The sequence below is a fragment of the Heptranchias perlo genome, chromosome 6 (assembly GCF_035084215.1).
Source record: "Heptranchias perlo isolate sHepPer1 chromosome 6, sHepPer1.hap1, whole genome shotgun sequence".
NCBI classification, from domain to species: domain Eukaryota; kingdom Metazoa; phylum Chordata; class Chondrichthyes; order Hexanchiformes; family Hexanchidae; genus Heptranchias; species Heptranchias perlo.
The window spans coordinates 29,092,172-29,119,449 of NC_090330.1; the positions used below are offsets into that span (position 1 = coordinate 29,092,172).

Below are 27,278 nucleotides of genomic sequence, written 5' to 3' on the forward strand. Positions count from 1 at the left end.
TCATCCCTGTAAATCTTTTTTGCACCAACTCCAGTGCCTCTATATCCTTTTTGCAATACGGAGATTAGATCTGTACACAGTGCACCGAGTGTGGTCTAGCCAAGGTTCTATATATGTTTAATATAACTTACCTAGGGCTTTGTTTGCATTTTTAGGGCCTTGTTAACTTGTGTTGCTACTTTTAATGATTTGTGAATGTGTACCCTTAGATCCCTTTGCTCCCCACCCCATTTAGACTCTTATTTTCCAAGGAGTATGTGGCCTCCTTATTCCTCCTACCAAAATGCACCACCTCACACTTATCTATATTGATGATGTGGAGATGCCGGTGATGGACTGGGGTTGACAATTGTAAACAATTTTACAACACCAAGTTATAGTCCAGCAATTTTATTTTAAATTCACAAGCTTTCGGAGATTTTCTCCTTCCTCATTTGCCTGAGGAAGGAGAAAATCTCCGAAAGCTTGTGAATTTAAAATAAAATTGCTGGACTATAACTTGGTGTTGTAAAATTGTTTACAATTATCTATATTGAAATTAATTTGCCATTTACACACCCATTAACATCATCTTATATTTTGTCACAGTCTTCCTCAGTATTAACTACACCCCCCAATTTACTAAAACACAGAAACAAATTTCAGTGAAATTATGGAGCAAAGTTGACCCACTCACAATTACATGTTAAAGGCTAAACTGCTGCAAAGAGCTGGCTCTTTTCGATTAGATAACTGAAATTTTGTAGTTTCAAAAATTAATATAAAAATCACTGTCCACGAAAAGTTGCCCCGTGTCACTGAGGGATTTAAAATATATGATTCCAAATGTTTCGATGCCATTGCCAACACAGTTTCGAAACTACGAGAGTACCTCAGTGGTCCTTGCACTCCCAGCCAGGGTGGCGGGAAGGGTTGCCAACGCTCCCGGATTGTCCTGGGTTCTACAGGAATTGAAGTTGAATCTTTTGGACACTGCGGCGAACAGCCAGAGAGATGTTCCGATAATCCGCCCTGCGCTCAGACTATATTGCAACTGAAGACGGTTGTCCTCGGCCTCTGTCACCCCTGGGCTGAGGATTCTTTTTCCTTCCTCCTCCCTGCCTGGCAGGACTCGGGGGTTTAGTGGCCGTTTCACAGGTAGGGGCTTTTCCTTACCGCTCTGCATTGTGGGACTTTGCGGCCGCCATTGACGTGGGCGCTGAAGATCAGGCGGATGACTCGACGTTGAAAGGCACCTACGGTCCGGAGCAGCAGTCGGTCGGCGCAAAACACGGCGCTCAATTTCCCCATCCCAACGGATTATAAAGTATATTTCTTGCTATGCCCTTATTACCAATAAAGAAGGGGTAAAAACGGAATAATCAAATCACCCCATTTTTTTTACCAGCCCTGAACGGGCAAGTACCCGGAAATGACTTGTAAACGGCTCCGCGTAGTCACGTAATGCAACCTCCCGGAATACCTCCGCCCAAAGTTGGTAATCCGAGAGGCTTCTGCCACAGCTGGAGAACATTCTGCTAAGGTTATGGACATCCAAGTAGTTAACTCCATGAATGACGAAGTGTTTGTCATTGAGTTTGGGGATGTGATTGAGAAATGCCCACTGATTGCAGCTGCAGTTTGGGCAGATCGCCCCTTTACAAGTGTGTGTGCCTTGGGAAAAAAATGATGATTTTATAGATTCCCTGTCTCGGTCAGTTATGAAAACAAGAGCACTCACAACTATTAATTTAAAAACGGAAGTTACACAACTGATCGCCAACTTAGACGGCGTTAAATACAGAGTTGAATTATGCAAGGTCTTCAGCTGGACACCACCGTGATAAGTCTTTTTTTTTTCTTATTTGGAACAAAAAATAGGCTAAATGAGAACATATACTTAAAACTAAATGGAAACATACAATTATTTACATAGTTCGTAGACACCGCTCTTAAGGAGCTTAATGTTATTTCCAAAAGTTTCTGCTAAGCGTATGCTCGCAGCAAGACCCAAAGACTGAGTCAATATAGAATGTATAATCGCACAAAGGTTAATATTTCAAAGCAAATATGGCAGAAACCATGAATCTTAAAAATGAGGTTCTATTTTCTTATCGGGATAAAATACGTCTGGCATTCAAATTCAGCCTAAAGCAGGAAAAACAGAAAAAAACAGGCGTGAACACTGGTTTCTATGTCTAATCACCACAATTATAATGTATACAAGTGAAGGAGTGTAGAAAATCTATTGTATCTATTTCAGACTGGGGGCTAGATTTTATGCCTTTTTAACGACTTGATTTTGGGTGATTTCGAGGTGGGAGAACAAAATTCATTTTGAGAAAGTCCATCATTTTACCACTCTTTGGATCAGAAAGACAAATCTCTGGGTGGATCCTGTACATTTTCCTAAGACACCAGCCGAGCATTGTTTGACTTATATCAATGCTACCACCAGCATCATCATCAAGCAGAGAATTAGCATTCTGAAAGTACATCTCAGGTGCCTGAATCAAGTACAGTTCAGCCAGAATGATCACTGCATGCTACCTTCAAAAGAGGCTTCATCATGGATGTCCTGGAGGAGGAATATGAGGGTGCATAAGGGCAGCAGAGTGAGTAGGCAAACAACCAATCAATGCAGGAAGAGGACAGCTGGCTGCAAGAGATAGTCAAGGCCTGTCCATGTCCCTCCTCTCCCAACCCACCAATACATTGATGTACAGACACCATCACAAACAGGTTCCATATCTCTCATTTATGACATGTTGACCAGGGCCTCTCCCCATCTCCAGTACCCGACTTTGCCAAAAACACTAATTATGATGGCAGATAATCATTTGAAGAAATAATTCATAATTCTCAACGAGTATACATTCCCTTGAGGAATGAAAACACCACAGGAAAAGTGATCCAACCGTGGCTAACTAGAGCAGTTAAAGATAGTATTAGTTTAAAAGAAGAGGTTTACAATGTTGCCAAGAAGAGTAGTAAGCCTGAGGATTGGGAGGGTTTTAAAAATCAGCAAAGGATGACCAAGAAATTGATAAAGAGAGAGAAAATTGAATATGAGAGTAAACTAGCAAAAAATGTAAAAACAGATAAGATCTTCTACGAGTATGTAAAAAGGAAGATATTAGTGAAAGTAAACCTGGGTCCCTTAGAGGCAGAGGCAAGAGAAATTATAATGGGGAGTAAGGAAACGGCAGCAACATTAAACAAATAATTTGTAATGTCTTCACAGTAGAAGACACAAAAAACAAACTGGAAATGGTTGTGGAAGCAAGGGTCTAATGAGAGTGAAGAACTTAAAGTAATCAAGATTACTAAAGAAAAAGTACTGGAGAAATTAATGGGACTAAAAGCCGACAAATTCCCTGGACCTGATGGTCTAAGTCCCTGGGTTTTAAAAGAAGTGGCTGCAGAGATAGTGATGCATTGGTTTTGATCTTCCAGAATTTCCTAGATTCTAGATTGGTCCATGTGAATTGGAAGGTAGCAAATATAACCCCACTATTCAAGAAAGGAGGGAGAGAGAAAACAGGGACTATAGGTCAATTAGCCTGACATCAGTAATAGGGAAAATTTTAAGGTCGTCGTAACAGGGCATTTAGAAAGTCATAATATGATTAGGCAGAGTCAACACGATTTTATGAAAGGGAAACTGTGTTTGACAAATCTATTAGAGTTTTTTGAGGGTGTAGCTAGCAAGGTAGATAAGGGGGAACCAGTGGATATAGTATATTTGGATCATCCAAAGGCATTCGATAAGGTGCCACACAAGAGGTTTTTACACAAGATTAGGGCTAATGGGATTGGGGATAATATATTATCATGGATTGAGGATTGGTTAACAGACAGAAAACTGACAGTAGAAATAAACGGGCCAATTTCGGGTTGGCAGGTTGTAACTGGTGGGGTGCTGCGAGAATTAGTGCTTGGACCTCAGCTGTTTACAATGACTTAGATGAGGGGACTGAGTGTAATGTATGTAAGTTTGCTGATGATACAAAGCTAGGTGGTAAAGCAGGCAGTGAGGGAGACCGCAAAGAGGATGCAAAGGGATATAGACAGGTTAAATGAGTGGGTGAGAAGGTGGCAGATGGAGTATAATGTGGGGAAATGTGAAATTATCTGCTTTGGTAGAAAGAATAGAAAAGCAGAATTTTTTTAATAGGTGAGAGACGAAGAAATGTTGATATTCAGAGGGATTTGGGTGTCCTTGTAAACGAATCACAGAAAGTTAACATGCGGGTACAGCTAGCAATTAGGAAGGCAAATGGTATGTTAGCCTTTATTGCAAGGGGATTGGTGTATCAGAGTTAGGATGTCATGTTGCAATTATATAGGGCTCTGGTGTGACCACACCTGGAGTACTGTGTACAATTTTGTTCTCCTTACCTGAGGAAGGAAATACTTGCCTTAGAGGGGGTGTAATGAAGGTTCACTAGATTGATTCCTGGGATGAGAGGGTTGTCCTATGAGGAAAGATCGAGTAGAATGGGCTTGTATTCTCTGGAGTTTAGAAGAATGAGAGGTGATCTCATTGAAGCGTATAAAATTCTTAGAGGGCTTGACGGGATAGATGCTGAGAGGCTGCTTCTCCTGGTTGGAGAGTCTAGAACTAAGGATCATAGTCTCAAGGTAAGGGGTCGGCCATTTAGTACCGAGATGAGGAAAGATTTCTTCACTCAGAGGGTTATGAATCTTTGGAATTCTCTACCCCAGAGGGCTGTGGATATATTCAAGACCGAGATCGATAATTTTTGGACACTAAGGAAATCAGGGGACATGGAGATAGGGTGGGAAAGTGGAGTTGAGGTAAAAGATCAGCCATGACCTTATTGAATTGCGGAGCAGGCTCAAGGGGCTGTTTGGCCTACTCCTGCTCCTATTTCAATATGTTCTAAGACATCGGGGAGAACTCTTCTGCTCTTCTTCAAAATAGTGCCATGGTATCTTTTATGTCCACCTGAGAGGACAGATGGGGTCTCAGTTTAACATCTCTTCCAAAACACGGCACCTCCAACATTGTAGCACTTCATCAGTACTTCATTGGAGTGTCAGCCTAGATTTTACATTCCAGTCTCTGGAGTAGGACGTAAACCCACAACCTTCTGACTCCTAATCGAGAGTGCAATCACTGAGCCACAGCTAACGCCTATGAATGATGCCAATCAGATCATTGAAGCCCTGAGAGATACTTGTCGGTAATCCAGCCATAATCACTTGGAGGCTAGAAGAGAAAACCTCTCCACTCCACAATGCCAAGGAGCAGAGTGTGTAATGGTTTGAAGCCAGGAAAAACAAGCCGATGAGCAGGGAGTGGTCCAAGGTTGCGCATGGGACCTTAAGTGGCACTAGACTGAGGCTGAGCAGCAAAATCTGAAGTGGTGTGAGGCACGACAGGGATCTGGAATGGCCCTGGAGCAATCCATGGCACACTCTGGTAACTTGTGGGAATGATTCTGTCCAGATTCCTCCCATGTCATACTGGAATAATTTGCCAATGAGAAACACTCGAATTACACAAGAAATTACAGAGAAAAATAGCATGCAGTTGTACTAGAGTTATCCAGCCTGTGATATTATGTTTGCTCATCATTGCATTCTCTTCCTGCAGTGTTTAAAAAGGAGTTTCAGCATTGGTTTCAGCTAACAGATCAATGCCAAAAACAGGGCTTAATTTTTGACCTCACCTAATAGACTAACCAGTTCACGGAATGTGATAATTAGAGGGGCTCATGTTTTTAGTATTATACATATACACTAAATATATTGCTAATATATTATATTATTAATCTTATTGAATATGCTTCTTGTGTCTCCTTCAAAAAAAAGTCCAGTCTGTGATGCTGCAGTCAGTCACCAGGTGGCACCATGTGCCTTTTGCATTACAGTGGCTTGCTTCTATATCCGTGCCATAGTACTTTAAAAAGTACACAATTTACTTATTTGAAGTTATTTCCAAAAATGTTATCACCCAAAACAGGACATATTCTACTGGAAGCCATTTAAGTCAAAATGCATAAATCAGTGAAGTTAAATAATTGTTAACTTTCTGCAAACTATTTATGGTGACACTGTGATGGTGCTGGAAAATAACAGATACCAGGCTAATTCCTCCTCTTTTAGAGTTGTTCATGGCATTGCTGCTTGTGTGGCTGTTGTTGCAACCTGGACAAGGCTTGATCCCTCCCCAGGTGATGATTTAACTCCCCTGCCATTTAACGTTCTGATAATAGTGATAAAGGAGCAATGGCTGCTAAAACAACTGAGGAAAGTAAAAGAACAATTGAGACCTGCCAGCCTGGTGCGTGGGAGGAGGTGCCGCAGGCACCTAGATTTATTGATTGGTCAGAAGAGCACCTGCAAGACCTTTAGTGGACTAAGCCTGTGTGTATTTCTGGAGTCTGTTTCATTATTAGAAAGTAGGCAAGCTGAACATCTGCCAAACAAAAGCCATAATTTTTGGCCTGTACCATAAACTCTGCTCCCTTAACAATGATGCCATCTTCCCCCCACTCCCACCACCCATCTGCTCATGCTGAACCAGACTCTGTGAAATCTTGACATCCTGTTTGACTGAGAACTCAGCATCAAAGCCTACATCCTAACCATCACCAAGACCATATACTTCCACTTCTGCAACATCACCCATCTCACCCCCATTGTCACTGAAATCCTTACCCATACTTTTGTCACCCTTAGACTCAACTTATTCAATATTCTCTTTGCTGGCCTTCCGTCCTCCATAAGCGCCAACTTGTTCAAAACTCAGCTGCCCATTTTGTGTCTCACACTAAGTCCCAGTCACCCATCATTCCTTTCTCGCTGACCTATATTGACTCCCTGGCCCTGAACACATTAAGTTTAAAATCCTTGTATTTGTCTCGGAATCACTCCATGGCCTCATCCCATCCTTTTCCCTTCAGCTACATTATCCACATCCTTCAGTGTTTTAAAGAACTAGACCATGTCCCTCTCTCAATTTTCAATTCTGTAAGCTTCCTTTCATAACAAGGATTCAAAAAGTTTGAACATTTTTGTGCTCATGAGATCAGCAATGTTACTGCTGGGGAGGCACCCAGTGTCAGCACCAAGCACTCAAAGGTTAGATAGAGCAGATCTTTATCTTCTCTGCCCACACTTCATTAGAACCTCTCTGCTGCACCAGTGTGTAACTTTGATTTCCTGCATCAGCTATATTTGGGACGTTTCTGACTAATGCTGCAGTTATATATTATATATTAAGCGTTATATTAGCACTTGCAAATCAATTTGAAGTAGTTTTGGCTGCACATCAGTGTGAAAGTGTCAAAATAACTCATGAATCATCCTGATCAGCCTGCCTAGCACATTAGAAAGCCAAATAGTTTGGACCTCCTATGTTCTTTATAAACTTAGTATTGAGTCCTTCTGATGTTATGAGAAGGAGGTTGTTGCCACCTGCTCTCTTAAATATAAAATATAACTACAGGGCTCTGTACGTCTGCTGGTGGGCACAGTGCGTAGCCCTCACTATAACTCAGCTCTTGCCGACTGCACTTCACACTCTAAAACTACAGGTCTCAGACTGGTAGTGTAGTACAAGTGCAGCCTAAGATTGCCAGTTTAGCAGTAATTAGCATCAAATGAGGGCTAGCTTTATGCTGTGGATCAGCACTGATTAGGAACTGCTTTGAGACTACCCAAACTTGTTTCATATAGTGTCTTCACAATCAACAGAAAAAAGAAAGTTTCATCAGTGTGAATTCTGAATTCAAATCCAAGTACCAGAAATAAAAATGTGTACTAATTAACCCATTGCATAATCCACATAATCTAGATTTTTAATTCATGGAATAATCCTTATTGCTTTTCTCTTAACCTTCTCTAATACATTAATGTCCTTTGAAGGTAGAAGAATCAACATTTCACGCAATATTCTAAATATTGCCTTAAAAATAAATTGTATGGCATTCTGCTATCCCATTTTGATTCATCATCAATTACCCTCCAGATGCAATCTATTATTTGATCATTCTTATTGACTGGATATTTTTAGTCAATGGTTGATAAGCACACTCAAATCTTTTATTTTTATCTACCTTTTTCAATGTGCATTCATTCTTATCTGTATTTCATGATTGATCCTCGCACCTGAAAAGGTAGGCCCAAGGCCCAATTGAAATTGGGCCTCGGTCTACATCTGAATAGTTGACGCAAGCTGTCAGACCTGTAATGCCTCCAGGGGTAGCTTGCCCATGACTAATTCAATTTGGGCTGCCTGCCTCATGGGCAGCAAAGTGCTGGGGGCGGGGGGGAGATGGAGAGGAAGGAGAACAGGAGATGGGTGATCATGGGCCAGCAGCAGTCCTCAGGAGTGCTGTGGAGCTGGGAGGAGCACTCCTGCATTTTCTGGCACCACATGAATATGTTTTTAAAAAATTATATTTACCCTTTTGTTGACGGCCACTTGTTGGGCCATATCCATGGCAGGAAAACCTAAAAAGCTCAAGGCAGCCCAATTTCAGGAAGGGATGCTAAAACAGGTGTTAGGACCCTCATTAACATATCCAAGGGGCATAACAACTGTTTAAGGTGGCCTCCAGGGATGCCTTAAAACTCATTTGAACCCAATATGGGGTTGGACGTATTTTAGGCGTCTTTGGGGCATACCCTGCAAAATTGGTCATTTTTGCCCCAATTGTGGCACCCAGAAAACAGGTGCAATGTGGTCCAATGTCTATCCCACCATCCCTAGAGGGAAACTTGTCAATTATCAAAAAATATTCTTCTTGTCTTCTTTAAAAGCCTCATATATGGAACTTTATCAAATGCTTTCTGAAAATCCAAATAAGTTACATCAAGAGGATTGACCTCGTAAACTAATTTAGCTGCAGCATCAAAGAATTCTATTAGATTTGTGAGGCACAGCCTACTCCTGGCAGACTCTGTGCTCTCCAGAATGCAATGTTGTAATTTAAAATACTCTTGAGCATTTTCCCATTACTGACCTTAGACAAGCCAATCAATGGAAAAGAAAATGAGATGAGTTGTAAGTCGATTTGCTCTCGCCTATATTTCACCTGGCAATAATAGTTAAAATTATTCTGCACTAGTGAGTCTATATTGCAACTCTGCAGCAACACTAAAGTTGCATTATCTGATTTCAGAGAACAATGGGGTCGATTTTGCTTTTTGACAGCCGACCGGCGGATCAAAGAAATCAGTGCCATTTTCAGACCCGGGTCTCATCTAAATGGAACTGGTGAACTGCGGACACCAAATAAATGTACCAATGCAGCTTGCTGGATTCAGGCCGGCCCAATACTGGGTGGTCCAGATATTTGCTGGCCTACAACAATGTAACTCCAGTGGAGGTGGGGGGGGGTCATAATCACCAGGGGGGGCAAACTAGGGCAGAAGTGGCCCCCATCCTTGTTACTACTCACCCACAAAAATAATTTAAAACTTACCGTCTCAGAACCTCTTCAGCTCTTCAGCCAGTAAAACTGGTCGATGAGCTCAAAGTGCAGACTCTGATCAGTTCGATCCTAAAATGGCAATTGAGGTCCTAGATATGCCATTGAACCCCCGTTTTCATATTAAAAGGGGCCTACCGCCTGAAACAGGCACACACTTTGCCCTCCCAGTGGTGGCCCCTCTGTGAAAGGTGGGGGACAGTGATCAGCATTAACCATTCTACCAACTCCATTTTAAGGCCATTAGTGCCTAGTTAGTGCTGCTTTCAACAAGTTAAAGTAGACCTCAGTGTGAGAGTTTGTGAGGAAGACAGCTCTCACTGCTTAGGTTTGACACAGCATGGATCATAGTGTTGTACAAGCAGATTGTACCTTATTAATATAGCCTGCTTCGAACTGCAATTCTCCTGCCCAGGAGAACTCTGTATATCTTTACTTTTATACATGCATGGAGCTCCTCTTCAAAAGGTTAAAGTTTAAATGTATTGAGAGCATGGGCAGGAGAATCCACACATTTCTAAACATTTACATCAACTCCAAGTGAGTTTTAAAAAGTGCTCAGGTGACCCAAGGCACTTTATAATCCAGACTTGGCAATGCACTGGAGTTCTATTCCATATGGTGTCAAACTCAACTGTTAAGATTGCTTCCTCTAAGGTCTCATGCCTCATCTCTTCTGAGTCATGTTGGGCCTTGGCTCCAGATTTAGACTGCAACTTTGGCATCCGATGCTAAAATTGTAGTATAAACGTATCCTACCTACAGCGCAATGTCAAACTGGATTTACAAAATTTTCAGGGAATTTGTTAGACCTCCTGGATACTTTATCAAATTACCCAGAACTGTGTTGTGTCTGTTGAGAATGCAGAAACTCCTGTCCATGCCTCAATCTTTTAAAACTGACTCTCTGGAGCAGAGTGAAAGCACATAAGCAAGCTACTATCTGCTGTGAAAGCTACAACCAACCTGCACCCTCCTTTAATTCGCCATTTAAAATGAAACTCAAGAAAGCTCCTTGTTCCCCTTAAATTGAGGCCGTGCTCTTCATCAAGCTCCAAGTGGCGCTGCAGGATTGCATTTCCTGACTCACCAGCAAGGTGTACTGGAAACTGGTTGCACAGTGTGTCTGTATACTGAGGTTGGACCTCTTGCTACAGTTAGAAATGTTACTTATATTAAATTTCTAGGTATATTTTGATAATTGATATCTAATAATGGGGAATGCATTATATATTGTTTGCACTAACCAAAGTGTAAGTTTATTGCATCCAAGATCCCTTAGTCTTCAGGATCATTCATACTAATCTATTTAAAGCTGTAACAGTATAGCACATTATTTTCAAATTCAGATCAAGAAGTTGGGATAGAAGGAGTGACATTGTATAATGTATAATTAAAGACTGGGCATTAGAGAGATATAAATCATACATTTTAATGAAGCAATTTAACTTTCTGCTATTGAAGTCTGAACCTAGGAAAGCGCTAAAGGCTGCTCGATGTTATATTATTTGCAGGCATGTTACTGTATTTGGTCTAGCTTTAATACTGGCTATTTTTAGAATGCATCCTCAAGATACATATGCGCACTGGAATTTATCTGTTCATTATTAGACAGTGTACTTTTTCTATCTCCATATTTAACTTGATGTATTTTGCCAACTCTGTAGATTGCTTCATACAGCCATGTACCTGACATTCTATTACTCTCCTCATTGTGTGCATGGACATAAGAATATAAGAAATAGGAGCAGGAGCAGGGGCCGTACGGCCCCTCGAGCCTGCTCTGCCATTCAGTAAGATCATGGCTGATCTTCTACCTCAACTCCACTTTCCCGCCCTATCCTCATGTCCTTTAATTCCCTGAGAGTCCAAAAATCTATCAATCTCAGTCTTGAATATGCTCAATGACTGAGCACCCACAGCCCTCTGAGGTAGAGAATTCAAAAGATTCACAACCCTCTGAGTGAAGAAATATTTCCTCATCTCGGTCCTAAATGGCCGACCCCTTATCTTAAGAGTATGACGCCTAGTTCTAGACTCTCCAGTGAGGGGAAACAGCCTCTCAGAATCTAACCTGTCAAGCCCTCTAACAATTTTATACGTTTCAATGAGGTCACCTCTTATTCTTCTAAACTCCAGAGAATATAGGCCCATTCTACTCAATCTCTCCTCATAGGACAACCATCTCATCCCCGCTATAGTGCTGAAGACTTGTGCTCCAAAATTAGCCGCATCTCTAGTCAAGCCGTTCCAATACAGCTACAACATTGGCATCTACCCGACAAAGTGGAAAATTGCCCAGGTATGTCCTGTCCACAAAAAGCAGGACAAATCCAATCCAGCCAATTACGCCCCATCAGTCTACTCTCAATCATCAGCAAAGCGATGGAAGGTGTCGTCGACAGTGTTATCAAGCGGCACTTACTCACCAATAACCCGCTCACCGATGCTCAGTTTGGGTTCTACCAGGACCACTCAGCTCCGGACCTCATTACAGCCTTGGTCCAAACATGGACAAAAGAGCTGAATTCCAGAGGTGAGGTGAGAGTGACTGCCCTTGACATCAAGGCAGCATTTGACCGAGTGTGGCACCAAGGAGCCCTAGTAAAATTGAAGTCAATGGGAATCAGGGGGAAAACTCTGCAATGGCTGGAGTCATACCTAGTACAAAGGAAGATGGTAGTGGTTGTTGGAGGCCAATCATCTCAGCCCCAGGACATCACTGCAGGAGTTCCTCAAGGCAGCGTCCTAGGCCCAACCATCTTCAGCTGCTTCATCAATCACCTTCCCTCCATCATAAGGTCAGAAAGGGGAAGTTCGCTGATGATAGCACAGTGTTCAATTCCATTCGCAACCCCTCAGATAATTAAGTAGTCCGTGCCCGCATTCAGCAAGACCTGGACAACATCCAGGCTTGGGCTGATAAGTGGCAAGTAACATTTGCACCAGATAAGTGTCAGACAATGACCATCTCCAACAAGTGAGAGTCTAACCACCTCCCCTTGACATTCAACGGCATTACCAACACCGAATCCTCCACCATCAACATCCTGGGGGTTACCATTGACCAGAAACTTAATTGGACCTGCCACATAAATACTGTGGCTACAAGAGCAGGTCAGAGGTTTGATATTCAGTGGTGAGTGACTCACCTCCTGACTCCCCAAAGCCTTTCCACAAGGCACAAGTCAGGAGTGTGATGGAATACTCTTCACTTGCCTGGATGAGTGCAGCTCCAACAAAACTCAAGAAGCTCGACACCATCCAGGACAAAGCAGCCTGTTTGATTGGCAGCCCATCTATCACCCTCAAACATTCACTCCTTCCACCACTGGCGCACCGTGGCTGCAGTGTGTACCATCTACAAGATGCACTGCAGCAACTCACCAAAGCTTCTTCGACAGCATCTCCCAAACCTGCGACCTCTACCACCTAGAAGGACAAGGGCAGCAGGCACATTGGAACGCCACCAACTGCACGTTCCCCTCCAAGTCACACACCATCCCGACTTGGAAATATATCGCCATTCCTTCATAGTCGCTGGGTCAAAATCCTGGAACTCCCTACCTAACAGTACTGTGGGAGAACCTTCACCACACAGACTGCAGCGGTTCAAGAAGGTAGCTCACCACCACCTTCTCAAGGGCAAATAGGGATGGGCAATAAATGCTGGCCTTGCCAGTGATGCCCACATCCCATGAATGAATAAAAAAAAGGAATCAATCTAGTGAACCTTCGTTACACCCCCGCTAAAGCAAGTATATCCTTCCTTAGGTAAGGAGACCAAAATTGTACACAGTACTCCAGATGTGGCCTCACCAGAGCCCTATATAATTGCAGCAATACCTACTTACTCTTATACTCCAACCCCCTTGCAATAAAGGCTAACATACCATTTGCCTTCCTAATTGCTTGCTGTACCTGCATGTTAACCTGGTGTTTCATGTAAAAGGACACCCAAATCCCTCTGACTACCAACATTTCTTAGTCTCCTGCCTTTTAAAAAATATTCTGCTTTTCTATTCTTCCTACCAAAGTGGATAATTTCACATTTCCCCATATTATACTCCATCTGCCACCTTCTTGCCCATTCACTTAACCTGTCTATATCCCTTTGCAGACTCTTGTGTGTCCTCCTCACAGCTTACTTTCCCACCTAGCTTTATATCATCAGCAAACTTGGATACATTACACTCGATACCTTCATCTAAGTCATTGATACAGATTGTAAGAAGCTGAGGCCCAATCACTGATCCTTGCGGCATCCCACTAGTTCCAACATGAAAATAACCCGTTTAGTCCTACACTCTTTTTTCTGTCCGTTAACCAATCCTCAATCCCATGAGCCCTAATCTTGTATAACAACCTCTTGTGTGGCACCTTATTGAATGCCTTTTGAAGATCCAAATATACTACATCCACTGGTTCCCCCTTATCTACCCTGCTAGCTACACCCTCAAAAAACTCTAATGGATTTGTCGAACATGATTTCCCTTTCATAAAACCATGATGACTCTGCCTAGTCATATTATGATTTTCTAATTCCATTGTTACTACGTCCTTAATAATAGATACTAGCATTTTCCCTACTACTGACGTCAGGCTAACTGGCTTATAGTTCCCTGTTTTCTCTCTCCCTCCTTTCTTGAATAGCGGGGTTACATTTGCTACCTTCCAATTCACGGGGACCATTCTAGAATCTAGGGAATTCTAGAAGATCAAAACCAATGCATCCATTATCTCTGCAGCCACCTCTTTTAAAACCATAGGATGCAGGCCTCAGGTCCTGGGGATTTGTCAGCTTTTAGTCCCATTAATTTCGCTGGTATTTTTTCTTTAGTAATCTTAATTACTTTAAGTTCCTCGCTCTCATTAGACCCTTGGTTCCCCACTATTTCCGGTATGTTTGTTGTGTCTTCCACTGTGAAGGCAGATAGAAAATATTTGTTTAACGTCTCTGCCATTTCCTTATTCCCCATTATAATTTCTCCTGTCTCAGTCTCTGAGGGACCAACATTTACTTTTGCTAATCTCTTCCTTTTTACATACCTGTAGAAGATCTTACAATCTGTTTTTATATTTCTTGCTAGTTTTCTCTCCTATTCAATTTTCTCCCTCTTTATCAATTTCTTGGTCGCCCTTTGCTGATTTCTAAAACCCTCCCAATCCTCAGGCTTACTACTCTTTTTGACGACATTGTAAGCCCCTTCTTTTAATCTAATATTCTCCTTAACTTCTCTAGTTAGCCATGGTTGGATCACCTATCCTGTGGAGTTTTTAATTCCTCAAGGGAATGTATATTCATTGAGAATTATGAATTACTTCTTGAAATGTTCACCATTGCTTATCTACCATCATATCTTTTAACCTAATTTCACAGTCTACCTTAGCCAACTCGCCCCTCATACCTATATAGTTGGCCTTGTTTAAATTTAAGACCCTAGTTTCAGACTTATCTACATCAGTCACAAACTCAATATGAAATTCTATCATATTATGATCACTCTACCCCAGAGGATCCTTTACAATAAGATGACTAATATTGTCTAAAGTGTAGAAAGCAGACTGATAAAAGGGGTGCTTTTATATATTTTACTAATTCACAGAGATAGGAACATAGGAACAGGAGTAGGCCATTCAGCTCCTGGAGCCCAATCTGCCATTCAATTTGATCATGGCTGATCTGTATTTTAACTCCATTTACCTACCTTGGTGTCATATCCTTTAATACCCTTACCTAACAAAATCTATCAATTTCAGTTTTCAAATTTTCAATTGACCTTGTCTCAACAGCTTTTTGGGGGAGCGAGTTCCAGATTTCCACTACCTTTTGTGTGAGGAAGTACTTCCAGACATCACCCCTGAACAGCCTAGCTCTGATTTTAAGGGTATGCCCCTTGTTCTGGACTCCCCGACTAGAGGAAATAGTTTCTGTCTATCTACCCTATCAAATAATTTGATCATCTTCAACACCTCAATTAGATCACCCCTTAATCTTCTATACTCAAGGAATACAAGGCCTGTCTATGCAACCTGTCCTCATAATTTAACCCTGGTATTTATTCTGATGAATCTGCACTGTACCCTCTCCAAGGCCAATATTCTTCAGGAGATAAACGCAGTACTCCAGATGAGGTCTAACCAGAGATTTATACAATTTTAGCATAACTTCTACTCCTTTGCATTCCAGCCCGTTTGAGATATCCGTTATCCCTTTTCCTTGTTTTTTGTACATATCCACTAGTTTTTATTGATTTCTCTACATGGACCCCTAAATCTCCCTGCTCCTCCACAGTTCCTAGCTTCTTACCATTTAAAAAAATCTATCTTTCTCAGGTCCAGTGAACTGCAGTAACATCTATCTCTTTCCATATTTTTATCGATTGTTAACATTAAATAAGTAACCTGGTAGAATTCAGAATTATCAGTAAAAGAATCATGTATTTGCTGTTGGTGTCGGTGATCTTTGTGTGTTAATTTCGTTAACACGAATGTGTGAGAAAAGCCTAAGGATTGCGAAACGCGAGAAGTTTGATACTAATTTCGAAATAAACATATCGTAATTAAAACTTGCATTAAAGCTGCCGTTTTCCCTTGTATTTGTAAAGGGAAAGAGGGAATCCTGCAGTGCCTTCCCGACCTGGCTGGGAGAGATCTGCTCCGAGGAACACTGTCACCCGAATCCCTGGGTGAGCAAAGCCGAGCCGGGCTAACCAGCCTCACTCCAGGCCAAAGATCCCAGCATAGTGAGTTAAACGCTTCCTACAAGAATAAATTCAACTTCCCGTTCGTGATCTTTGTCAGGATGAATGACAGGGACACCATAATCCAACAACTCAGCAGCAGAATCCGCAACAGCCCAGAGCAGGAGCTTCAGATCAGCAGCGGGGAGGTTAAAACAAATCTGCCACCTGGGTCTTTTGGATATCTAAACAACAACAACAACTTGCATTTATATGGCGCCTTTAACGTCGTAAAACGCTCTGAGGCGATATCTGAACCCAAGTACCCAAGGCCACCAAGTTGTAATAAGAAGGGTTGTCAGAGACGTTCAGTACTTCAAATAGGAGAAAATAAATTCTCTGGAGTGTCAGCACGTTGTGCTCTGAATGAAATGTGCAAACCTCCTGCAGAATGTAACTACATAAAACGAATAAATCGCTTGAAAAAGCTAACAAATGCAGAGAAACTAGAATATATTCCGTTTGTTTAATTTCATTAGGTTTTACACTCATCAGAAAATAAACATACCTGTACATTGCCTCTAGCTCTTTCCCAAATGTTAGAATACTCGTCTTATTGATATTACTTGTTATCATTTATTGAACATAAAGCCCCATGAAGATATCCTTGAATTTGGACACGCAATAAATTAAACCTCTGAAATAGGTTCCCAGAAATAGTCAGAATTCAATGGAGTTGGACACTACCCTAAACCAGACGTCCGTAAGGTATCAATACCAGAAGCAACATCCTAATATGTTTTTATATTTTATTTGAGGAAAATAACTTGTGCACTGTTTTGATATAAAGTTGCAGAGATCAAAGTCACATTAGTCTAATAAACAGTCTTGATCATAACTCGTCTAGTTAATGGTCATTTATCACTTTGAGATTACAGGATCTGAAAGGTGTTCACAGGGCAGGCAATTCCGAGTTGAAATTTATGAAGCACAATCATGCAATATAATTCAAGTGACAGCACTTTCGTCAGTTTTATCGCTTTTTTAAATGGAATTTTTCAGTTTATTGCTTCATCAAAATCGCATACGGTGATTTAAAATTAGTCCATCAACGTGGGATCGACTTCGGAGGCCAGAAGAGAGAGTTGGGAACTTCGATTTGGTCACAGTTTTACATAAAAACTATAAAGAAGATTAGACGGTTGTTAAAACCCTGAAACGAATCTCAGTGAAATTATGGAGAAAGGTTGATCCACTTACAGTTACGATAAGAGAGATGTTAAAGCCTAAACTGCTGCAAAGTGCCGACTTCTTTCCATTAGATGACTGAGATTTTGTAGTTTCAAATATATAAAAATCACTGTCACCGAAAAGTTCTCCTTGTCACTCCGGGATTTAAAATAGCAGCATAATTCCGAATATTTCGATGACATTGCCAGAACAGCTTCGAAATTACTAGGGTCCCTAAAAATCAATTATACTTGCACTCCTAGACAGGATTGCGGTAACATATGAAAACTTGCTCCAGAAGGTAAAATACCCTTTCAAATTCGTTCTGGTTCTAGGGCAGAATATGGCAAAATATGAAGACGAACTATTTACCGACATTCTCGCAAGGCTTCAAATGTTGGAATAATATTACGATACAATACTTATCATGTGACTAACAGCAGTACAAGACACGAAATAACAGGGTTGATTATGTTCTGTGGCGGTAGTTTGTAACATAAAACATGGTCGCTTTACTAATATAATTCACAACATAAACTGATGTGCACCATTATATTGTGTAGGACGAAATGTGATACAGTACACTATGTAATTATTACATTTAATATAGTTTTTATATTTCTTTGCTTTGTAGTAATTGAGAAGCGACCAAGTTGCAGTACCATCACTGAATGAGAATGAAGAGTTTTGTGGAAATGCCCCCTAACATCCACTTCTCTCGATGTTGCAGGGTTAGACTACAAACACAGTTTCCACGCAATCTCCCTGCACGCCGTCACATATTGTATGTAGATTATAATGTATAGTTTAACAACGATCGAGACCCTGACTTAATTGGTCAGTATACTGATACCAGTTTGTTCAAAATGTTTTGGACAGATTGGGTCAAAAACTTCAAAAATATTTTTTGCATTTTTAAGTTTGGAGAATATTCACGTGCGTATATAATTACGGTTCAGGGTCTCATCGTCTAACCAAAATATTTATTTCAGACATAACGTTGATTAGAATAATGGAACTTTTGTATGTAGCAATTTGGAAGAAGAACACGATCAATGTTCAAAAATCCTTCCACGTCTAGGTTTCAATACACGAATCAATCTTTCTGCTCAAACCAAAACCTTTAGTTTCTATTCAGGTTTTCGGGGGAATCGTTTCCATGTGTTCTGGTGTGTTTCCATTTTTAATAATAAAAACCACTTTGTCCAGTCAGTTTAACAAATGCACATTCTGGTAAACGATGCAAAATGCCATATTCAACTCCTTGGCATGTCCTTGAAACAATAAACTTTGCAAGTGAAATCAAACTGAAAAATCCAAGAATCTCGAAATCCCATTTGTATAAAATTACTGATGATTCTGCAACTTAGGTTTCCGCTCCCATCAAATGTAATCATGTACTTTGTTTACATTTTCACAGTCTATTCAGCTTATTTTCTAGCATTTCTAAATCTTCATTCTGCGTCCTGATGTTTTTAAAAAATAATTTGTCGAGTTAAAATTATCGACATGTATCATTCATTCAATCAAATTCGGTCTATTTCTGTAAAATCTATGCCATCTCAAATAAGTCGTGGATGTAAAGCGTCTCCTCATTAGAATCGTAACCCCTGAGCAATACATAAATAATACACTTTCATCCGCTGTTGTCCTGAAAACCTTCAAACTTGATTTCACTCGATTGAACGTTTAGTTACAAGTTCACCCAGCTTCCTGTTCTACCAAAGGGAATGAGCACACTGCAAATCAATGCAACATTGCCACTCTTTGCAGCAACCCTGTGTCTCGATGAGGATTCACTAGGTATCAAAATCATTTTTCATAAAATGCCTGTGTGAGGGCTTTTACTTTATGGTCAGTGCGCCTTAAACTTTGAAATGTCAGAACACAAATAAACCCCTAGCCAGATTCCGAGGTTACTGTACCTTCCAAAAGCACACAAATATTTTATTGGCATTTGAATTCACTGTAAATTATCAGTCTTGTTTTGGTTTCCGACTGTCCAGTATATGTAACAGTACAGCATTTGACTATGCTTTTAATTAGATTTTACAAAATTGATGTAAAGTTTTCGGGCTGATTTCATCATGGGACCAGTTATTTGCTCTCTTGTTCTCACTCCCTCTATGTACAAAATATATGATATAGCTTAAAATGAATACTTTCTTTAATACTGAATAACGTGCCCACGATGTGACATGTAACTGGGCGAATCTGCCACCTTTTGAACCTTGTGAATGGTCACTTCCACGACTCCTGTCTGAGTCATTCTGGTTACCTGCAGGACAAGTCAACTTTCCAAAGCTGATTTTTTTTTAAGTTTCTGAATGTGATTAATGATTTTACTAGCAGGAGCGTTGAGGTTAAAGTGCGGAAGGTTGAAATAGAAGGAGGAAGCTTCTCAAACAATACTTGGTTGAATATGCAGCTCTTGATCGAGTCGCTCCTGTCTCCTTATCTTTTTAAATGCAAATCTTTGGCTGCACGAATTAGTTGACGTCACCTGCCTTTAGTTTGCCATTACTAATAGAAGCTTGTAAACAATCGTTAATCATGTGGGACACGGGCGGATCGCCCTGATCGCCTTTGGAGAGACACTGTTAAACGCAAACCAGGAAAAAGAAAGCCCTGAAAATAATAATCTGGATTTCTCCAAAGCAGCATGCCGATTGAGCCCTATCGCCAACATGTACGTGAGCTATCTTCTGGATAAAGACATGAGCATGTACTCAGGGTCCGTCCGGCATTCTGGCATCAACCTGGGCGCTCAGAATTTCGTCAGCCCGCCACAGTACCCGGACTATGCTGGCTATCATGTACCCGGGGTAAACTTGGAGAATCACCCCCAATCTTCAGGATCCTGGCCTTCTCCTTATGGCCCTCCTCGGGAAGACTGGAGTGCCTACGCGGCACCTACAAACACGGTCCACGCCATAAACACCTCACCAGGGACTCTGGCTTACAACCCCACAGATTATAACTCGGTTCAGACCCCGGGATCTGGTGTGATACAGCCTTTAAATAATAACCTTCTGGAACAGCATTCTCCCAACAGCCAAAGACGTAACCCTTACCAATGGATGAGGAAGCCAAGCCAACAGCTATCAGCAACGGGTAAGATTGTGTTTTGTGCCTTTAAAAACTCTTCAGTACAACGTGATAGAGGGATTGCTACCAGTACTCCATTTTCACATTACTACTAGAGTCGCTTTACCTCCCCCCATAGCATAGCGGTGCAAAAGCAGAATGCTGCTTAATACGTTTTGTATGCAACTACCATTACTTTTCTGTTGTAATGATAAAAGGTTCCCTCGCCTCGTTTGTAGCTAGTGTTAAAGTTTGCTGATTTCCTAAATTGTCCATTATTTATTTGTAAAGATTGTCCCAACCCTTGATACAGAGGCCATAGAGAGTTGTTTTCTCTAGAACTGTCATCATGTTTCCATCGTATTACATTTACTTTTTATGTATAAAATGTGGATATAAAATAATCTGATTGTCTCTTCCAACCTATGTAGAGTGAGGGGCAGCTTAGAAAATAAAATGTTTGTTGTGCTTGTAACTCCACTGCCACAAATCCAGCCACATCTTGAGGCATTGATCACACTTTTTTTGCAAGCACTTTAAAAGCTCGGGTTCTCTTCATCGGAATCAATGTAAATAAATATTATTGATGCTGGGTTTCAACCCGAAAGGAGACTAGTAAATTACTTTTCTAATAAATAAATCTGTAAAAGTTGATAATCTTTTCCCAGCTAAATGCTTTGTATAATAAACAGCGATTTCGTAAAGGCAGCCTTTCTTCTTACCTTTAATTGGACACCCACCAGATCTGCAAAGGAGATCTTAATGTAGACAGCCTAATATATGTACCAATGATCTATTTATAATATGTATCATACACTGTCAATCTGTCAGGAAATTCCGCTTAAACACTAATAAATGAGGAGGTAATACCTTGTCAGAATGCTTTCTATAATGCTATCTGAAAGACCAATTCCATGTATGCATTGCACTGTGAGGTAAGCAGTATTTATTATAGTCGGTACTTTCTCATGTGGACACTGGCTGTAACAGGCCAGCATAATAGCATCATTATTAATGTATAAATGAATGACACTAAATTTGTAACGCAGTTTTGTGGCAGCTATTTCTTCTGCTTTTTCACCTTAATTTATTCATTAGCATCCTGATAAGGCTCTTAAAATGTGGAGACATACTTTAATTGCAATAATTCCAAACCCTGTTATCGACATTCGAAGATTTTATAACCAATTTCGGCCATATAAATCACTGAACAGTGTCGACTGACAATTGTTTCTGAGTCATTAAGCAAATACTTTTATTAGTACCCGCTATTTTTCAAGCACTAAACAACTATATTCTTTTATAAATAACCAATCTGAAAACTGGTTTACAACTCGCATACTGTAACTGAGAATGACTTCCACCTCCACCCCCCCCCCCAACCCAGAATTGATCACACTTAAAAGTATTGAAAGTGCAAAAGACCCATTCTCCATCCTTCGCTTATTAACATTAACTCTCACAAAATATTTTCATGGCAATCCGAGAAGCATGATTGTTTCGCTTATCCCTGTTTGGGTACAAAGATACAAAGTTATAGTTTCTCTCCGTTATGTATTCTTGAACCAGTATTCCAACATTACACATTCTTATAGCTAACTAGCTTTGCAGGACGCATCTGGGCCTGGTTAGAGTTTAAAATCGTTGATTTAACATCGAGATTCGGGGCAAAATTGATTGCAAAGTTTAAATCTCTCACAATTAGCAATTTTCTGAGATATAATTTTAACGGTTACAAGTGAAATCTCGGAGGCTTGCTGCAACGAGGAAGAATTGTTCCCTTGGTTTGCAGCTTCTTTGGTCGAGTGGAAGATAATAAATGAACTTGTCGTTGCAGCTCTTGATATACGTCAAATGCTAAAAGTAAAATGTAAACCAGAGAAGAGGCAGCACGACCAAGCGCCGGCCTTAGTTGTAATGTAAATTTATGTTAGCCTGAAGACTTGCATGGAGCCTAGATCTCTTTAATTTATTTTATTTCCCACTCTCCAAACTGCAGACTGGTGGGTGATCTCTTATGTGTCACGACCTTTCAACATGAAGTGCTTTGATATACACCTTTTCTACCAGCCCCAGTACATTGTTCCGTCTATCTCCCGGAAAACACTGGCGAGTTTCGCAGCAAATAAAGAATTTTGACATTTCTGCATGATCCCATTCAGTTCCCAGGCCATCACGGAACAATAAATGTTACTCATTCCAACTAACGAAGTGTAATCTGTGACATACATATATGTGAATGAGCTCCCAAAACAGGGAAAAAACGTTTCTGTGAAATCTTGACACAATTACATTGGTGGCGGTTAATTTTGCAGTATATTAGTGTTCCAAATTCAGAATAATAACTAGGACATGAGACACAGCCCACTTCTGAAATTTAGAAGCTTCAAAAGTTTGAATTGCAACTGCAATCTTTTTTAGTGACTTAAATTTACCAAGCAATTCTGGTTACAAGAGGGCAAAATAAAGTAAAGCCGAAGTTTTAAAATAAGGTTCCCTTTTTCCCGATAAATAAATATTTATAATTTAGAATGGGTGCAAGTTCGAAAATAAGTCTTTTTTAAAGTGTGTGTCTTTATTTTACATTATCAACTTTACAAAGAATTGCGCTTTGGGTGAACTAGAAGGAAAATAATCAAGAGCATGATCCCGTTTCCAATGGGTTCGCTGACCCTTCCATTCAGTACCCCTGAATTATTTGTGTAATTCTTGCTCCACGAGATAAGCCATGTGTTTCAGATGATTAATGTGTCTTTTTAAAAGTAAATTTGTCAGACCATTTTTTGCGCTCTAAAAATGCCCGTGTGCGCCTCCGCCCCAATAGCCAATCTTGATCTTTGAAGCAGGTTCCCATTGAAATTCTTTAGCATTCTTCTGTCTTTAGGAATGGGGTTTTAAATGTAAATGTGCTGAGGTTTGTGATGAAAGGTTCTGCCGCCATTTGTTCACGAGTGGTAATTCAAACAGATTGGACTTGTTATTCCACCACTGAAAAATTCTCTTTGATAAGATCGCCTTGTACTGCATTGTTTGAGCCGTGTTCCCCTTTAAACAGCTGTATATAGTTATCCCGGATCAGACATGTTTCTTCGCGGGATGCTTTTGTTGCGATTTGCAGCGAATTACCTGAACAAAGTCAGCCTGCCGGCGTTGAACATCTAACTAGAGGCAAAACAGATTTTCCTGATACGGAGCGCGAACAATGCCTGCATTCCAAAAAAATCCGCTCGAATCAAAGGTGCAAATAGATAAACGAACGTAATTAATATTAAATCAGTTTTTAACTACAACATCTTGCATCCATGCAGCACTTTTAAGTAGTTTCCATCCTGATACGTGAACACAACTGCACCTCACGCAACGCACCTGTTTGTCCTGTATTACCAATGGGGAGATTAGATGTTAGGAACCATGCCTTAGGCCTCTGGCGGTTTTCATTTTCACCATCTTTGGGAGAGGCTGAGCATTGCTAAGCTACTCAGATGCCGCATTTCCCTCAAAGACTTTCGTTGTGTACGTTATTTGAATGTTTAAGTTAATGACCCTTCGCTTTCTTTGGACATGGTTGACCGTTGCCTGTAAATGCACCCAAACTAACATTTCCCACCACAAAATACCATTATCAAACCACTAAACTGTATTACTGACAACCCCTGGCATTCGTTTGGTTGGATGTGGGTAGATCAGTTATTTCGACTAGCTCTTGATGTTACTTCAACCTGGCCAGTCTTTGACCTAAATCAGCCACAAAACACACAAGGGATCAATATTTTCCCCACATATTCATTATTGATTAACACAAACAGTTTCAGCCACGAATTCTTAATCTGAAGATTGGCCTTGTGTGGTGCTGTGCTTTCACCGTCGGTTAATGAATAAGGCTTATTAAAATCGTAGAGTCACTTGTAAAAGAGTTTAAGTTACTTAAAACATCTTGAGAAACAAGCTGGAAAATCATCGGGATTTTGGTTAATTTCCTTCCAAACCTTTTCTCAGAACCTAAATCATTTTGACACAGATTTTCAGGCTTTCTCCGCCAGTGCTGTTTGCTTTAATGTAAAAAAAAGCCGCCATGCCAGACGTGCCCAGTAAGTGACATTACAAGTCTCGGCGGGAAGATGCACCTGTTGGTAAATGGTCCGAAGCTTCATCTCTTACCCCAAACTATTCTCTTTTGAGAAAGCGAAACACGTTATAGGTTTGTCAGAAAATGAGGCGGACGTCGCTTGTTATGCAATAACTTCATTGATCTGTGCACTTTTGGAAGAATGATTTGATCACGGACAAAAGACAAAATAGTGCATGGTATTCTTTTAACCAGATGAAATATAAAAGTTAGACAGTCGATATTGGCAGTAGTAAAAGTGGAAATAGAATTGAGAAAATTAAGGATTAGGATGTGTATACTATAAGTCGCACAATAAAACCAAACATATACATTCAGGATATATTTCCTTTTTGCCTCATGGGGAGCGTCGCCTTTATAGCACTCTGTTGGTTAGACGGGGCGGCTCCTGTGTTTTTGTGCCCTGGTTAAACATCTGGGTTCAGCTATCGATTGACCCTATTGAACCTTTTATTCTAATTTGCAAAGACGTGTATTTTTTCTTTTGTGCTTTTGAGCCCTCCAAATCAATCCTTTTTATATGCAGTCAATTCTCCGTCATCACGTAGAAACTAAAAATGTTAACATTTCTCATGTGCACTATTAAAATATATACACAAAGGTAAAAGTAGCCATGGTATATGATAATGACACGTACACAACGTATTTCGGAAGGTCTTGTGGTTATCAATGTTTGACGGAAATAGTTTTCAGAACAGCTCGGCAACAGGTCAACACAAGAAACTAAACCATTGTACCTTCAGATACTTAACCTAATTATCTGTAATATGTATTCCATTTATACCTCAATAAATGTTCCATTGTTTCACTAATCCTAGATTCGACATCATGATAATATAGGATTTATTTCGTTTTTATTATACGCGTTTCTACTCTTTTTTTCCCTTGCAGATAAAACAAGAACAAAGGACAAATATCGGGTGGTGTACACAGATCACCAGAGGCTGGAGCTAGAGAAAGAGTTTCATTACAGCCGTTACATCACCATCCGGCGCAAAGCGGAGCTGGCAGCGAATCTGGGGCTTTCTGAGAGGCAGGTCAGTCACAGTGCTAAAAACGCGTTCCTACAGCAGACACCAAACCAAACCTAAGAACAGCCACTTTGGCCAGTTCACAGCATATTCAGAGAGCGGCTTTGCATACTTTACTTTGCGAATAATCATTATGCCGATTTCTTCTTCCAGCCCAAATGGAAGATTAATTCGTAAACCACGGGATAAGTTGGAAATTATTCTTGAAAATGTAACCCTTGTAAACCGATGTGTTTACTGATAAATATATAGTAAGAATCTCATTGTGGGGTCGCTGCAATAGCTGCATTTAAGTGTTGAGATGTGATTTTCTTTTCTTGCCGTGGCAGTTGTTCGGTCGATGTCTTTCTAAAAATTTTGAGTTACAATTATATTAGTTACATCTATATCGGAACTGCCAGTGTTTGTGATTTAACACTAGAGTCCCAGAACTAAGATTAGAGAGATGAACAACAAGGGACGATTCTAAGCTTCCAGTCATCACAGACCCTGTGTAGTATATGATTAGTAAATATGAATGGGTTTTAACTTCTCGCTGTAATTTCACAGTAATTATAAAAAGCTAATTTAGTAAACTATAAATTAATTCCCCAATGTCGGTGGTCGAATCTAATTTAGTATCAGAAAATAACAGGATCATAGCAGATGTCACTATACAAATAGAAAGGTTAATAAAGTCACAGTCGCAAAATGAAATGAAAATCTACCGTACATTCAACTCTATTTAGGTGGCTGCAACTAATGTAATTACATTTGTATTTTATCACATTTCTAACAATTATTCGCACATTTCCGTCAAGTTTTTGACACCGCTCATTACGATATGTAGATTTCTCCCTAAAAAATGGTCGTTTTCTGAAGAGAGTAGCAAACTCCCGCTGTGTCGATCTGAACACACCTTTATTACAAGCAACTAAAGGTAACTTTATGTGCAGGTCTCTATAGTCGGGTAGAAACCCCTTAAGTCCTAAAAAGCTAAGAAAATATCAGAAGTTATACTTTACATATACTTAACAGTGTTCTTAAAATTAATAAAATTGCTTCAGTTCGTACTTTTGTAGATTATACATTCTAAACCCTGCGTGTATCCCGGGGTAGGGATCACTTTAACACAAGTTGAATTAAACCTGGTTTTGCGGTACAGTTTTAAGTTATTTTTCATTTCGGAATTTTTAGGTAAAGATCTGGTTTCAGAACAGAAGAGCAAAGGAGCGAAAAATGACGAAGAAGAAGTTACAACAGCAGTCTCAGCAGGGGTCGGCCCAGCTCAGCCCGGCTCCTCCTGGGACAGCCGCTTCTCTTTCGGTTACTAACGGCGGAGTACTGGCTGCCAACGGCGGGGTCTTACCTGGCACGGTCTCTCAGTGAACACCTTCGGCTGTTTCCAGATACAGAAAGGGACAGGGGGGAAGTGTGAATTGGCACCTCTTTAAGCGAGGAGCTCCAGATTTTTCAGTGTCCGAGAAGACTTATTACAGCACTCCAGGGATACATTATGAAAGCGTTGGACTTTTTAAATCTGACATTGTTTGGACATTTTATTCCAGACTTCAACTAGCAGCTATGAGATTCTGAACGCTAAAGGGCACTGAAGATTTGCCATCGGCGTACTGACAATGTGAACCGATTATAATTGGGATAATTTTTTTCGTGTGTTTCAGGCTTTAGAACAGTG

The 27,278-nt window shown here is 40.5% G+C and overlaps 1 protein-coding gene and 1 pseudogene across 1 annotated transcript; both read left to right on the forward strand.

Moving 5' to 3' along the window:
* Window positions 1–1,525: 1,525 nt before the first annotated feature.
* LOC137322613 (2-oxo-4-hydroxy-4-carboxy-5-ureidoimidazoline decarboxylase-like) lies at window positions 1,526–16,378 on the forward strand (annotated as a pseudogene).
* Window positions 16,379–20,046: 3,668 nt separating this feature from the next.
* LOC137322481 (homeobox protein CDX-1-like) lies at window positions 20,047–26,971 on the forward strand. Its single transcript, XM_067985402.1, has 3 exons — window positions 20,047–20,473; window positions 25,464–25,609; window positions 26,780–26,971. The coding sequence occupies exons 1-3, from the start codon at window positions 20,047–20,049 to the stop codon at window positions 26,969–26,971; spliced, it is 765 nt and encodes a 254-aa protein (XP_067841503.1).
* Window positions 26,972–27,278: the final 307 nt, after the last annotated feature.

Bases quoted from the DNA above. Each gene is read 5' to 3' on its own strand.
- LOC137322481 (XM_067985402.1), top strand. From the start codon at position 20,047: ATGTACGTGAGCTATCTTCTGGATAAAGACATGAGCATGTACTCAGGG. The intron at 20,474-25,463 runs GTAAGATTGTGT...TTTCCCTTGCAG, and splicing joins CCAACAGCTATCAGCAACGG to ATAAAACAAGAACAAAGGAC. The intron at 25,610-26,779 runs GTCAGTCACAGT...CGGAATTTTTAG, and splicing joins TGGGGCTTTCTGAGAGGCAG to GTAAAGATCTGGTTTCAGAA.